General features: G+C 45.3%; 1 protein-coding gene across 3 annotated transcripts in view; it reads left to right on the top strand.

The window, feature by feature from the left end:
* PTCH1 (patched 1) overlaps positions 1 to 15,385 on the top strand; it is a 61,203-nt gene that overhangs the window by 25,303 nt on the left and 20,515 nt on the right. For 2 of the 3 annotated variants that reach the window (XM_035024453.1, XM_035024455.1), the window contains exons 7-15: positions 261 to 382; positions 1,192 to 1,339; positions 2,137 to 2,268; positions 2,673 to 2,828; positions 3,475 to 3,573; positions 4,114 to 4,239; positions 10,282 to 10,400; positions 11,053 to 11,455; positions 11,877 to 12,186. In XM_035024453.1, coding sequence (XP_034880344.1) covers positions 261 to 382; positions 1,192 to 1,339; positions 2,137 to 2,268; positions 2,673 to 2,828; positions 3,475 to 3,573; positions 4,114 to 4,239; positions 10,282 to 10,400; positions 11,053 to 11,455; positions 11,877 to 12,186 — 1,615 coding nt within the window. The remainder of the gene's footprint in view (positions 1 to 260; positions 383 to 1,191; positions 1,340 to 2,136; positions 2,269 to 2,672; positions 2,829 to 3,474; positions 3,574 to 4,113; positions 4,240 to 10,281; positions 10,401 to 11,052; positions 11,456 to 11,876; positions 12,187 to 15,385) is intronic. The other variant, XM_035024454.1, reaches the window with a different exon arrangement.

Below are 15,385 nucleotides of genomic sequence, written 5' to 3'. Positions count from 1 at the left end.
AAAGCTTGGCGTCTTCCTCCGCAATTCCTAGTCCTATTATTTTCATTTTTAAGATTTGATTCTCAACGACCTTTTTTTGTCTATGGAGCTAAGTTTGTTTATAGAGCTAAATTTTGCTGTAAGATTTGCCGTATGCCTCTCATTAGCCTTGTTATTAATGTTCTCTCTGAAACAAATAAGCCCTTAATGCACTGGATTTTAACAAGGCATGTGACCTGCCTACTAATTCCCGTAATTATGTGGCTGTCTTTTTATTTTAGCCTCTTGATGTGGCCCTTGTTTTGAATGGTGGATGTCATGGATTATCCAGAAAGTATATGCACTGGCAAGAGGAACTGATTGTGGGTGGCACGGTCAAGAATAGTACTGGGAAGCTTGTCAGGTAATCCAGCACAAGGAGGAAAAATCCAAGCCATCTATTTTTTTGTCCTTTGCTCAGAAACCACTTCCCTCCTGACGTCTGCGAGTGTACTTGTACTAATACTTAACTGTTCTCCTGGCCAGCAGTCTGGTGTAATAGAATATTAGGAAATACTAGTGGACCAGACCAGCTCGAAAAACTGCCTTGTGGGGAATTTTTCAGGGGGAGATTGGCTGTTTTCATCTGGACTGTAGTTAGTGACTGTAAGACTAGAAGATCGATTATGTAGAAAGTGGGAGCAAGCGTAAGGCGGGCAGGCAACAGTGGTCAGAGCAATAGGGTGGAGGGGTGTGAGCTAAGCTCTGTCCCAGACTGACCAACAACTGACGGCTGCCGAAGAATTCTCCCCTGTGCCCTTGCGGACTCCGCTCGGTCAAGCGTCAGGCACTCTCCGTCTGAGATCCCTCCCTTGGGAGAGCCGTCGGCTGGGATTTCTGCATAGGCGAGCGTGCAGCGCCGAGCCCAGCATATCTGGTCAAGCTATCTACTCCCCTACCCTTCCTGTTTCACTGAATAGAAACTGAGAAAGGAAATTGCTTATTAATTTAATTTTGGGGTCTATCTGTAAAAGGTTTGTAAGGTTACACCTTTAATATGGTACATCCATCTATTGAGTAAAATAACCATCCAGGTCCCGTTTAATGGAAACATGTGCTCAAGTAGAAGGAGAGAATGGCCGCGAGTGAGGTGGGGGCGCGCGTTCAGGATTTTAAGCAGCGAGGACAACTTCCTGGAAATGCTGATGTCATGTCTTTGCCACCCTGTCACAGTGCCCACGCCCTGCAGACCATGTTTCAGTTAATGACTCCCAAGCAAATGTACGAACACTTCAAGGGGTACGAGTATGTCTCGCACATCAACTGGAACGAGGACAAGGCAGCCGCCGTACTGGAGGCTTGGCAGAGGACGTACGTGGAGGTAAATCAGCGTCATTCCGACACCCACCTTGGAATCTGGGTACAGACCCCTTAGTCACCACGTACTTCATTGTCGCCATGTTTTAGAACATTTGTTTTCATTAGAATCTATTTTCAAAACAAATGGTCATTTTGGGGACCTGGTGGGGTGAGAACTTTTTTTCCTTTCCTAGATACGGAACACCTTCGTGTCTGGCTGATGGCTAATTCTAATTGGGACGCCTGAGACGTTCTGAGTAACCAGTTGTGAACTCCAGGGCGAAGGCGTAACAGTGTTTAAAAAAACACTGGGTTAGCAAGAAAAAGTGTCTGGAAAACATTAGCAAAGCATAGAATCTGGTCACAGCTGCAATCCCCTTGGTTAGGCCATGTGACAGGAGCTGGCCTTTCCCAAGCAGTGACCTCTACTGAGCTGCATGTGACCTTTTAAAAGTGGCCAGCAAACGAAGTGGGGAGGAGTGGCCACAAGACTGAGTCGTTTTGGATTGGGGCGGGGCAGGGGAGCCGATGGGACCGCAGATCTGTTGTAGAGCCATGGAGAGGAGAAGGTAGTCTCAGGTGAGGGTACACAGAGATGAGGCCGGCTCACCGCGGCACCCCATTCTCACCTGATGAGCGGTGGCCTTCATTGTCCCGGGCCCAGGGTCATGTCACCTCAGTCCAAGTTCAAACCCAAATCATGTAGAGCTCTTTTTAAGGCATCAGAAAAAAGTGAGGGTTGAGTGGAGGGGACGTGTCCCCCGAGGTCTGTGCTATTGAAGCTCTCATTCCATTTGGGACTTTATGTTGTGACCACAGGTGGTTCATCAAAGTGTCGCTCCGAACTCCACTCAGAAGGTGCTTTCCTTTACCACGACGACCCTGGACGACATCCTGAAGTCCTTCTCTGATGTCAGTGTCATCCGAGTGGCCAGTGGCTACCTACTGATGGTAACAGTCAATTCAGTTCTCCTTGGGTGGGGGGGGGGGGGTGGGTTTGGTTTTAGTTTTTATCTTTCCATGACCGCTCCTGCTTTTTAACTGCTCTTAACACACACGTGCATCCAAGACAGAGAGAGCTCGGCTTCATAACGATTTCAAAAGTGGTCGTGTAAAGCATTTTCTCCCATTTGCAGTTTGCCCATCTTTGACTCGTATCATTCCGTGTGATGTCTGTAATGTAAATTGTTGTTGTTGTTGGATTTGATTAGTTGTCCCTTTTGATTTGGGGTGATGGGTGGGGGAAAACATTAGAATCCTTACACATTCTAATGTTGGGCTTTTGTGTCTCCCCCTCCCCCGGTTCCCCCTCCTCACTCCTTCCCTTGCCCCTCACCCCGTTGTTCTGCTCGCAGCTTGCCTATGCCTGTTTAACCATGCTGCGCTGGGACTGCTCCAAGTCCCAGGGTGCCGTGGGGCTGGCTGGCGTCCTGTTGGTTGCACTGTCCGTGGCTGCAGGATTGGGCCTGTGCTCATTGATCGGGATTTCCTTTAACGCTGCAACAACTCAGGTACTAAGGGAGCCACCTATCCACTGTTTGTTGACAAACACCCCTCCGCGGGCTTGGCCCAGCCACCTCCTATGTGTCCATGTCACCTACAGGGTCTTCCGGCCTTTACCGCCAGGATGCCACACCTCAGAGGGGGGTGCTGTCTCAGAGAGGAGCACTTGGCGGGGGGTGGAAGGTCTGCACGGGCTTGTTGATCGTAGAGATGTTTCACTTACCAGTGCAGTGAAGACCGTTCTTTAGAGCCATGCCCCGGTTCTCAGACTTGAGTGTGCCATAGAGTCGCCTGGAGGGCTGGCCACACCTCCGACTGCCGGGCCCCGCCCCCAGAGTTTCTATTTATCAGTTCTCAACCATGCCTGTCCAGGGATCATGCTCTGAGAACCACTGCTTTTGATGAGTTAGCTTCCTTCCCATGTATTAGCTTTAAAAATAAAATAGCGGAGCTTAAAAATAGAAATGGGTAAGACCTCCTGTGAGCTAAAACGGCTAGATCCGGGGAATCTTAACTCTTGGAACTAGGTTCTTCACCGTAAGCTGATGTGAGCTGTCCTTGGGGTAGCTGCTGGGGGCACTGTTCTCAGTGTCTCTAGAATTATCTGAATTGGACTTCGTGTGTTTAATGCGCTGCCCTTTGTGTTCGCTGCAGGTTTTGCCGTTTCTTGCTCTTGGCGTTGGTGTGGATGATGTTTTCCTTTTGGCACATGCATTTAGTGAAACAGGACAGAATAAAAGAATCCCTTTTGAGGTAATAGAAAAACAAAAGAAGAAAGCTTTGGGGCCAGCCAAAATCCCCTCTGTTCTTGAGTATTTGTCCTTTAATTTTCTTTAATCTGGCCTAGTAAATATTTCAGTCCCAAGTCAGTGACATGTTACTGGCTCTAAATAAGTAAAAGAAATCAGAAGAACCGCAGAACGATTATTCCAAAGCCTGTATTTGCTTTTCTGGGTTTTTTGTGGGGTTTTGTGGTCACTTTGTCCCCATCCCCCCTGCCCCCCCAACACACACCTTTTAAATCTTAAAAATTGACTTAAATCATGGTCTTGCAGCTTTGTGCTTTGGATGTGGTAGCCAGGTACAACGCAGGACCGTGTAGATAGTCCTGAAAATGTTTTCGATGCCAGTGTCGGGGGGGGAGGGCGGGGAGAGCCCTTCCTTATGCCCTGACGTCAGCACGATAAACTACCTGTTGTCCCACTTTGTCGCGAATTTGGACTGTTGGCACGATCTGTGATCTGGGGGCCCCTGCACTGTGCGGCTCTCAGCACCGTGGTTTCTCGTCCTCAGGACAGGACTGGAGAGTGCCTCAAGCGCACGGGAGCCAGTGTGGCCCTCACCTCCATCAGCAATGTCACCGCCTTCTTCATGGCCGCACTGATCCCCATTCCCGCCCTGCGGGCCTTCTCCCTCCAGGTGAGTCTGCACTGGTGACATCCATGGCGAGCACCACACGGAGGCCGAGCATCCCATCTCCCTTCTCCACTAACGTGAAGACAAGTAGCTTGTCCGCATCTGGGGCCATTCTGGGTGGAAGCTTCTTAAAGCAACAACCCCAACACTCCCTCTAAAACACATGCCAGGGCTCCTCCCCTCCTTTCATTCCTAGAGCCCAGATGCCTGGGGCCCGGGTATCCCCAAGACCTGGTGCCTTAGGGAGTGGCCCTTCCCTTTATAGTGAGACGAAAACCACACGAGGGCCACTCTGCAGGGGATGCTGAGAAGCCCCCGTTCCAGATAGCGGGAAGTCCTCTGGTTTCATCCACAGTGCAGCCAGCTCTTGGCCGTGCCTGCTTCTGAATCCCACTGGGTTTCTGGGCTTACTCCCTTCCCTGCTGGCCACCTCAGCCCCAGCACGCCACCCTCTCTACTTCCCTAAAGCAGCTCCAACACAGGACAGTTGTACAACGCAGAGGAAGAGGCTGCAGTAGAGACCAGCTAGGCGGTAACCTAGAACTGAGTACGGTTGGCCCTTGAACAACATGGGGTTTGGGGCTGCTGACACCCCTCCCACACAGTCAGATCTTCATACAACTTTGGGCTCGCCAAAAACTTAACTACTAATAGCGACTGTTGACCAGAAGCCTTACTGATAACATAATCAATTAACGCATCGTTTATACGTTAAATCTGTGTTCTTAGAACAAAGTGAGCTGGGGGGGAAATGTTATTAAGAAAATCATAAGGAAGAGAAAATACATTTCGAGTGCTACACCATATTTATTGGAAACAGCCTCTAAGTGGACCCATGCAGTTCAAACCCATGTTGTTCGAGGATCTGCCGCATTAGCTTCCACCGTGCAAACGTCCGGCCATTCTCTGCCTGCAGGGGGTTTGTTGGCGGGCGCTCGCTTGTCACGTCTTTCCTTAGTCTCTCCACAGTCTCCTCCATCTCTTCTCTCTTCTTTTGGTCTCCTACTCCCCTCTCAGGCTGCACAAGAAAACTCAAAATTCCTCTGCCCTCCTTCTGCAGAGCAGTTTGGCTCCTGCATTGTTCTGCTCTCTCTTCCCAAACCAGGCCCTTCCACACCTAGAGGCCACCAGGATATTTCTTTTGTGCAGAGAGCCAGCTTATACGAATGGTAAGAATGGAGAGCTCCCGAGGTTGGGGACACAGCTCTGGTCCGTTCTGTGCTCGGCCGGGAGTGCTGGCATGGCTCTGCCGCTGTTTGAAACTCTAAGGAATCCTGGAATCTGTCAGTACAGCGGATGAAGACAGCTAACTGACCAGTCTGGGATGTGATCTTCCTAAGCCCCAGATGTTTTCAGGTTTTGGTATTACAAAGACGTTCCTGAAGTTTTGTGAATTAAATTCACATTTTTTTTTAAATTTTTTTTAAAGATTTATTTATTCACGAGAGACAGACAGAGAGAGAGAGGCAGAGGGAGAAGCAGGCTCCCCACGGAGCAGGGAGCCCGATGCAGGGCTCGATCCCAGGACCCTGGAACCATGACCTGAGCCGAAGGCAGATGCTCAATGACTGAGCCAACCAGGCGCCCCTAAATTCACATTTTAAAGCTTCAACTATTTTCCAAGAGAGACACGGTGGCTTTCCCCCCTTTTTCTCTTACAGTATGATGTGTAATTTATGAGATGGCCAGGTTTTAAGGGAAATTACTTTTGGTGTCACTTTTTTTTTGAGAGGGAGAGGGGGAGGGAGAGAGAGAATCTCAAGTAGGTTCCACACCCAGCGCAGAGCCTGATTTCACAACCCTGACATCATCACCTGAGCCAAAATCAAGAGCTGGGGTTGCTTCTCCAACTGAGCCACTCAGGTGCCCCTTGGTGTCACTTTTTAAGCTGTTATTACATCCAGCTTCTTCCTACTGCTTTACTCTGGTTAATCACCAAAAGGTGATTGTGACCAGGAAGAGCAACTGACAAATCATAAATTAGGTTTCTCTTTATGCTTTTGTCAACACGCTTCGCTCTTTTGTAGTCTTCATATTTGAATTGATTTCATTTCACCAATGGCTAATGAAGACCTGAGGAACTAACGATCCAGCTGTGTTTGGGACACTAGACTGACTTAATATTTAGTGTAAGAGAGAACATGAGAAAAGATTTTTGTACCAATCACTGTGACCGCCACCCCCCAAAAGAAAAATACTAAAAAAAATGAAAATAATAAAGGGTTTATTATAAATATCTAACAGTAGAAGAAGTAAGTGAATTAGTGACTAAGGTTAAATCTGAACGACCGAAGCACAGGAAAATGAAAATATGTCTAACTGCTTAACTGCTCAGTGATGTGGAACATAAGTGAAAAGTGCCCGCTAAAGAATTGGTACAATTACCATTCTAGAATGCCTTTTTGCGTGGGCATCTGCACACCCACCTACAGTCTCCCGTTCTCGCTGCTTATACATACAGCAGATGCCGGTGTTGAGAAATTGTCCCCCTCCTCTAACAGTGGGACCCTCTCCTGCCTCTCCTTTTCCGCTTGCCTTTTTCTCGCTGCTCTTTATTTCTGCTCTGCCTCACGCTCCTTCATTTCTTCTTGTGTCTCTCTCTCATTTTCTCCTCTCCTCTCTCAGTACACACTGATGATTCATCAAGGCATACTCTCCTTTAATGATATCCTATGGTGTGGTGGTCTGAAAAGCTACATGAGTTTTCCTTACGCCTTTTAGAAAATCCAGTACGCTAAAGTTCTCCCAAGGTAAGCACCTTACTGAGATGAAATGAGTACTGTGAGTTTTGCATTTCTATTCCAAGCCCCTGGGGTACCACTTTAGAAAATTGAGGACTTCCAGGAGTCCTCATTTATTAAAGACCCCATAATAACTGGCTCATTCTCTGTCAAAAACAAACTTAAAAAAAAAAATAAAAGGAAAAAGAAAGAAAAAGAAGAAAATGTAAGAAGAAAAGAAAAAGAATGTGCCATGATTTTTGCTGTAGCCATCAGAAATTTACACTGGTTTCCTTTTAAATATATTGACATTCAAAGTTTGTCATGATGTAGCTTCTCTTTCTTTTAGTGAACTGTGTTAAGTTGTGCCTCTGGGTATCCATTTGTGTTTGTGTTTTCAGGGTATTATAGATTAAGCCTCAAAAGAAAGAGACCCACAGTGGTTCTGTACACTAATAAATCCATATTAATTTAGGATTTTTCTTTGTGGAACTTTTCCAATTGTCTAACTTTATCAAAATAAATAGAATTTTTTTTCCCCCAGAGAAACCGTCTTAGACTTCCTTGTCAGTCTCCATCCATCTGACCAAATGCCACCTCTATACCAGAAAGCAGTGGCACCGTCTAATTCTTTAGGAACCAAAGCCCTGCATAATTGAATGGTGTTCTTCAATGGAAACTCCCAGAACAGAACGCCGTATTGTTCCACACAGTGAGGGGGTCTAGATGAGGGCCCTCTGGGCAGGGTCAGTTTGTCTCTGCGCTCTGCAAGTGTGTCAGCAGGGCCCCCATGGATGCTCTGCTGCAGGTGGGGTTTGGGGGCAACACAGAAGATGGGGACATTTCCTTCTAGTACAGTAATTAGAATTGATTGGCAGTGCAAATCATCCCCATCAATAGATTTTCTTACAATGTCTTAAGCTCCCCTTTGTGCCCGCAATGACCCTTCTCCCTTGCTGAGAAGTCCTTGCAGCTTGTTGGTCTTTACTGTCTGGGTGCACTTGAATGGGACATTGAAGTTGCGCCGTTTCTTGTCAGAATATGTTCTCCCTGTGTACGCAATATGCCGCCGGACAGTGAGCGTGGACAGGACGCTACACTTAAGAGTTGGGGGGTTCTTCGTGTCCTCCACAGATGCCTCCGGGGGATAAAGCTGATATCAGATGTGTCCCCAGCCCCTGTGGAAGCCTCGGTGCTGTTCCTACCAGAGCATCTGGGCCACTTGGGTTCCACATCCTCAGGAACTTTTGTCCAGAGTGAGATGCCCGAGAGTGTTCTGTCGGCGTTCCACCCCCGAATTCTAAACATGCCTATAATAGAAAGAAAAGCTGAAAGGACTCCACCTCCAGAATTGAATTTTCTGGAAAAATCTCCTTGAGAATCAGACCCGTCTTTGCCAGGACCCCTGTGGTCAGATTGGTCCGGAGGCCGAACCCAGCCCATGTCCATCCCCTCAGGAGGTAACCAGGTGACAAGAACTCCCAGGTCGCAGTCAGGCTGAGGGCACTGACATCAAGCCTGTGTTTGAATTCGATTTACTCCATGACTGCCGGCAGGTGACCATCCTCTGTACGACGGAGTCTGTTAGGTGCTTGTGTCAAGAGCAGTAATAATGGCTGTCCTGGTTGCTGTGGGGATTGAAGAATTGTGTGTTAACTACCTGGTCTCCCAGTGCTCCCCCTTTTCTCTGCCCCCAACAGAATTCTGGGTCTCCCTCTCAGACACAGCTTGTCAGGTTCCTCCACATGGCACATCCTTCCTCCCTGGCCCCACGAGAGGCCTGTTTTTTGTCTTCTACACCTCCTTGAGACCCTGCCTTGACCACCCTCCGCCCTCCACCCACACACCCCCCCCAACCCCCCCCGGGTACTCTTCCCCCTCTGAGTTGCTCTGGAACTCTATGCAAGCTTTTATTACTACATTTATTAGCCTGAATTGTAGTTTGTTGGTAGGTCTGGCTGTGGTGGTCCTTGAGAACAGGATTTTGTCTTATTTTTCTCTGTGTCTCCAGTACCCAGCTCTGTGTCCTCCCTTTTCTTTTTAAAGTATTTGTCTCTAAGATGAATCCTTTAGTCTTTAGGTCTTTAAAGACCATTCATTAGAGCGGTTAAGTTCACAGGTTTCATGTATTTTGAGATGATGAGGAATTTCAAAGCAGACTGAGAAGAGAGGAGTTAGGCAATTTTTAGAAGGAGACTCTTGATTATTTTTTGGTTTTGTGGACTTGACAGGGAATTAATTATTGAAAGGTACCTTTCCAGACCTTGGCCTTGCTCTTTCACCTTGAGCATAAATGCACAATTTTTATCAGAAGCCCTTTGCAAAGTTCTCTTCTGATTCTGTTAGGTGTCTGTTACAAGCAGGTTTTCTTTTCTCACCCAGAGACGTTTACCCAGTTGGAGGACGTCTTAGAACTAAGTAGTTCTTTGAAAAACTTCCTGAGACCTTTTAATTTTCAAAAAATTTTCTGATGATTTCTTGGTTACTTAGCATTCCAGTTCCTTTTTTTTTTTTTTATTGTGCCGCTTCTTTCCATTCCTGTCTGAATGGGCGAGCACTTTCAACTGTCCTCTGTTGACTTTCCCCTATTAACAGCCCAATTGTGTAATTTTTACTAGGTCAGCAGGAGATTTGCCAAAGCACTACAGAATCTAGCCCCATGTTTATTCTAGGTTATGGAGTGACTTTTGAATCTGTACTTACTTATTCTGCATACTATAATCACACACAGGAATTTCTTTCTGCCTTACTCTCCTTGACCTTTTATGTTACTGTGCTCGCACACACCACAGGCTACTCCAGAGGCTATTTGGAATGTGCCTATTAAAAACCTCAGGGGACGTGTTTGAAATTTTATTTCATGTTTTCAAGGTGACATTTTGATATACCCAATCCACTTTACGTCTAAATATTCTGAGTATAAAATCAGAGTAGCGTGAAACTCTTAGAAATGTTCTGAATGGGGAATGTTTGTTTTCAATTAAAACATCTCAAGTATATTCTGTATTCTGCCTTTGTAGATTTGGTTTGGTTAGGTTGCTAGCAAGACGCTCATTTCATTCCTGTGTTTGTACATCATGGGTTCATGAAATTCTAAAAGATGAAAAGAATCAGAATGATGGGGCCTGTTCTAGTCAAATGGTCTCTTAATGATGGAAGAGAAGCAAAATGATGAGAAACTCCATCTATTTCAAGTTTAAACACTTCAATAGGGAATTGAAAGAAAGATGTTGTTTAAAACCTCTTTTATTTTCAGAGCAGTCCTCTGACTGGGAGGAGACATATTGGTGACCTCTACTTTTTTTTCTTTTCCCCCTGCTTCCAGGCAGCCGTAGTAGTGGTATTCAATTTTGCTATGGTTCTGCTAATTTTTCCTGCGATTCTCAGCATGGATTTGTATCGACGTGAGGACAGGAGATTGGATATTTTCTGCTGTTTTACAAGGTACAATTTCATGAGCTGCTATGGCCTTTATTTGTTGGGTACAGAGTGGTAGGTTTAGAGAACTCTTTAGCCTGTAGACTTGGACGAAAATGTAGCTAACAGGGCTTGTTACCAGTGTGATGGAGGCAGAGGAGATAATGGATGGAGGATGCTTTGTTGGGGATATTGAGTCACAGGCTCTCCCCTCCCCTGACTAAAGACTCACAGCTCTGGGGTTGTGATGCACACGCTTACTATTTCTGTTATGGATCGCTTTGTCTGATTATTGGGAGTGTGTCATATCTCTGTTGATTCAGGCAGAACAAAGGTTTGAAAACCAACCATCCAGAAAAAATACAGCCCTTTGGGTGTTGTGGGGTTTTGGGGGGAGGGGTTGTGTGTTTTTTAGGAATTGTGCTTTGAAAGGGGTTCATCAGCATGTAACTTCGATTTTGCCAGCCAAATTCAGGATCGGCCATCCATTTGGTCTCCTCTGACTTACTAGTGTCTTGTGTCCAGGTGGTTAAATCAGGTGATGTTTGTGGAACTCAACAGTATGATATTTTTCTTCTAAATTAGAGCTATGTAAAATGGATACTGTCGGTCATTGGCAAAAATGAAAGCACTGTTTCCCTGTTTCAGTATACCATTGCAACATATTTTCCCCTCTTAGCCCCTGCGTCAGCAGAGTGATTCAGGTTGAACCTCAGGCCTACACGGAGACTCATGATAACACCCGCTACAGCCCCCCGCCCCCCTACAGCAGCCACAGCTTCACCCATGAAACCCAGATCACCATGCAGTCCACAGTGCAGCTCCGCACAGAGTACGACCCCCACACGCATGTATACTACACCACTGCTGAGCCACGCTCCGAGATCTCCGTGCAGCCTGTCACCATGACCCAGGATACCCTCAGCTGCCAGAGCCCCGAGAGCACCAGCTCCACGAGGGACCTGCTCTCCCAGTTCTCCGACTCCAGCCTCCACTGCCTTGAGCCCCCCTGCACCAAGTGGACACTTTCATCTTTTGCTGAGAAACACTATGCTCCTTTCCTCTTGAAACCAAAAGCCAAGGTAATCTACCAAAACAGAAGATTCTTCCTGTCTTCAAGAAATAACAAAACCGTCTCCTTTGGAATTCATCAGGTTGCTTCTTTGGGTGTGACTTATTTCAGACCTCCTAAAAAGTCAGTCCATTTAGCATGTGGGGCCATTTTAATGAGCTCATCTTCTACAGGAGTGAATCTCTATGTAGCAAATGTTTCTCTGAATTTAGATGAACTCCTTATGTTTTAAACATTTTGTTTTTCATGAGCTTGTTTTAAAATGTGATTACTATGAGTACTTGTTTTTCCCTCTGGAGAATGACCCCTACATCCTTCATTAGGGCCATTTTGGGGGTAAAAGTGAGGTTTGAACCAAACAGCTTGCTTTTGTCAAGGGAGAGTTGGTCCTGTCCTCTGGCTCTGATCTTATGCCTCTTACTGTGTTACAGGTCGTGGTGATCTTCCTTTTTCTGGGCTTGCTGGGGGTCAGCCTTTATGGAACCACCCGAGTGCGCGATGGGCTGGACCTTACAGACATTGTGCCTCGGGAAACCAGAGAATATGACTTTATTGCTGCACAATTCAAATACTTTTCTTTCTACAACATGTATATAGTCACCCAGAAAGCAGACTACCCAAATATCCAGCACTTACTTTACGACCTTCACAAGAGTTTCAGCAATGTGAAGTATGTCATGTTGGAAGAAAATAAACAGCTTCCCAAAATGTGGCTGCACTACTTCAGAGACTGGCTCCAAGGTGAGGTGCTGCTAGTGGGTGTTCGCCCTTTGTAAACTTTCACCATTCGGTCTTTGGTATGTTCAGCTTCCACAAGTTCCCTTTGTTCACTTTATTAAAGTGTTAGATTATTACGTAACACTAACATGTTTCATTGACTTCTAAGTGATGCTTAAAATTCTTCTTTTTTTTTTTTTTTTTTATATTTTAATTAAAATTCTTCTATGGACTGTTTTTGGGGCAGCCTCCCAAATCCGGCTCTTACCTATAAAATGATGCAAACAATTCAAATGGGGGACTCGGGAACTTCTGTATGAATTTATGGGTGCACATTAGGAAATGGGAAATATGTTATAAAATCGGGAGCTGGATGCTTCTAGTGCTCTTTTTTTGGATGGTGGTTAGTTTGATGATCAAGTGAAATCAGAGTGTTGATGGAATTTCTAGACTGACTTATTGACAAATTATGGCTTTACTATACCGGTAAATTTTGCATCATTTGAGAATATAATGTAAAATTCCATATTTGGACCATCTTTTGATTTGGCATATGAAATAAACTTATCAATGCTTAATCACATCTCACAGTATTTCATAAATAATCGAATTGTGCTTTAAAATGCCTTTCTTAGCATTTGTTACCTTGTCCTTAGAAACATTTCTAGGAAATAGTAGTCAACTGGAGAAAAAAAAAAAATGGCTTAAATTTGTTCCTAACTACCAACTGAATATGAATGTATTCAGTGATTCCAAGAACATCTGTTCATTTATTCCATGTTGACACATGCAAAGTGAAGTGGGGAATCAAGATAATTATCCACACAATTCAGGCAAAAAATGCTTTTACTGAAATACCCAAATAATTATGGCCCCCAACATTTTTTGGCTTAAGTTATCCAAATGATTGTCTTAATTTACCACTTAATTAGGCTTGTTTAAACACAGATTTGAGTGCCTTTTTTGGTCTTAAGTCAATACACTTGTATGTAAAGATTAAGCAGCCAATTTCCCTGGGCGTTTGCATGAAATGGTAAACAACTTGAGTTTGACTGAAAATTCTTCAATACAGTTTCTGGCATTGACTTTTGTTGCTAGAATTTTGTTCATGCGTGTATACCAGATTTGACCTCTTCTTTTGAGGAAGGCAAAGAGAACTGCACGACGTTAATATTATTTTTTTAACATGCTCACGAGACTAACGTGAATTTGTTCCAAGTCTTATTTTTTACAGTAGTTTGGGAGGTTGTGTTTTTCAGATAATGAGTCAAAACAGGACCAGACAGTTGAGAGATTCCCTGCTTTTCATTTTTCCCCCATTGGCCAAAGACATGCAAATCGCTTGCCACCGTGACAGAGCGATTGGCAGCACTGCCAGTATCTGAGCCAAAGAGGGTTATTGTAGAATTGATTTCAGCGTCTTCAGCCATTCCTTTGGATGCTCAATATGGCCTGCAAGGCAGAGCTTGGGAAGAGGGCAGAGGGTACTGTCTCCAGGCGGTGGTGAGGGCTAAACTTTTTATAGCGTATTGTAAATTATCCCTATGCTTTCATCCTTTAAAGACCTAAAGCGGTTGGGCTTGAGAATCGCACTTTTTTAAAGGTGCAATTGAATCATGTTGTTTTGATTGCTAAGTGAACAGCACCCACCTAGACCAAGTGAGATCCGTTCTTGCTCCCAAGCCGGGGTCCCAGCCAGCTCTACAACTCTGCGTGTGACTCTTATGAGGTCCAGCAGAGAGCACTGGACACAGAATGGCCAGGTAATGGGACCGTTGGGCTGCCTAGACGGTTTTCAGGCCTGTCAGGTGGTTGATTGGGTCTTTGAACACTTCCTGCAAGGAATCAGCTGTCCTTGAATCGTTTAAAAACATTTTGGGAGGCTGGTAAGTGTTGGGACCCCTCATTGGTTTTCAGTGGAATTATCACTAAAAACCATATTGCGCTATTGGTCTTTAGCAACATTCCACAAGTTTGGGGGGCGTTAACTCATAAAAATACATAGTGGTAACATCACATGTCATCTTTAAACACACATGCAAGTAAGGCGAAGTTGCAGGTAAAAACCACACTGTGCATCATGAACAAATGGTGTTCGTTTGTATTTCACACTGAATTATGCAGATAAAATTTAAATCAGTGTTTTCTTTTTAGGGGCCCATATCAAAGAGAAATTGACAATTGGGATAAGTAGCTCAGAACTTTCCCCTAGAAAATAATATTTAGTATAAAATTTAAAATGAGAAAAGTTCTAGCTAGAACGTTTACATTTTGCTGTAAAATAGGTATACTGTCACCAATGTTTTCTACAGTGCACATGTGTTCGAGTATAAAATGTTGGCCAAGGGGCAGTGGAGGCAAATCCTTGTCCCTCATTTTGTGTCTAGAATCCTATGTTGTACATGTACTCTTGGGCCACTTCATTGTTACTGAGCTTTTTGGTAATTCGTCAGAAAATAAAATAATCTAATCATGAGGACTTCGCTCTTTCCTAAGGTCAATGACTATTTCTCGTTTGTGTCTGTATTCCAAGTACAGTTGTTGGCGCGGGAGGCTGGCAGCGTGGATGACGAGTTGAACTGAGTTGCCCACAGGGTTGCCATCCCCAAATCCAATCTAGGGTGTTCCCCGATTCTTAGTGCATAAATATCTTAAAACTACACTCAACGTTTGTGGAACACTGTTCTCCCCTAGACATCATTGGTGCCCACAGTAACTCTGCTGATCGTATTCATGCCTTCAGCAGAGAACTTCCTGAGCGCCTCTGTGTGTCCAGGCCATTTAGAGCAGCCGTGGTTCGAGCCGAGCCTGGAGCCCTGCTGGGTGGCCCTGCTCAAGTTGCTTTCCACGCCTCAGTTTCCTCATCTGTAAAGTGGGAACCATGATGCTAACAGGGCTGTCTCGTGAGGTGGTTGTAAGAAGCACACTAGTGATCAGTGTAAAATGCTGAGACAGCCCCACGCTCGCTGAGCACGAGTGGCTCCTTAGGATTGACGGGTCAAGAGGGAAAGGGTTAAAGTCTCATACAGGCCATGAAGTGATTAAAATTCTGTTAAGGTGAGGAAAACAGACCAGGTCTCTTCTGGGGGGTGGGGAGGGGAGGAGGGCTTGTTTTTGCTCTCCTGCTTATTTTTTTTCAAAAACAAAAAAAGGCTTTAGGTAATAAAATAACATCTGCTCAGTACGGCTTGTTGTGTGCATGCCCCGCTCTGAAAAACAGTCT

Source organism: Mirounga leonina, unplaced genomic scaffold (genome assembly GCF_011800145.1).
Source record: "Mirounga leonina isolate KUSES-001 unplaced genomic scaffold, KU_Mleo_1.0 Mir_179, whole genome shotgun sequence".
In the NCBI taxonomy this organism is placed as follows: Eukaryota; Metazoa; Chordata; class Mammalia; order Carnivora; family Phocidae; genus Mirounga; species Mirounga leonina.
This window is presented reverse-complemented; position numbering and strand designations above follow the sequence as displayed.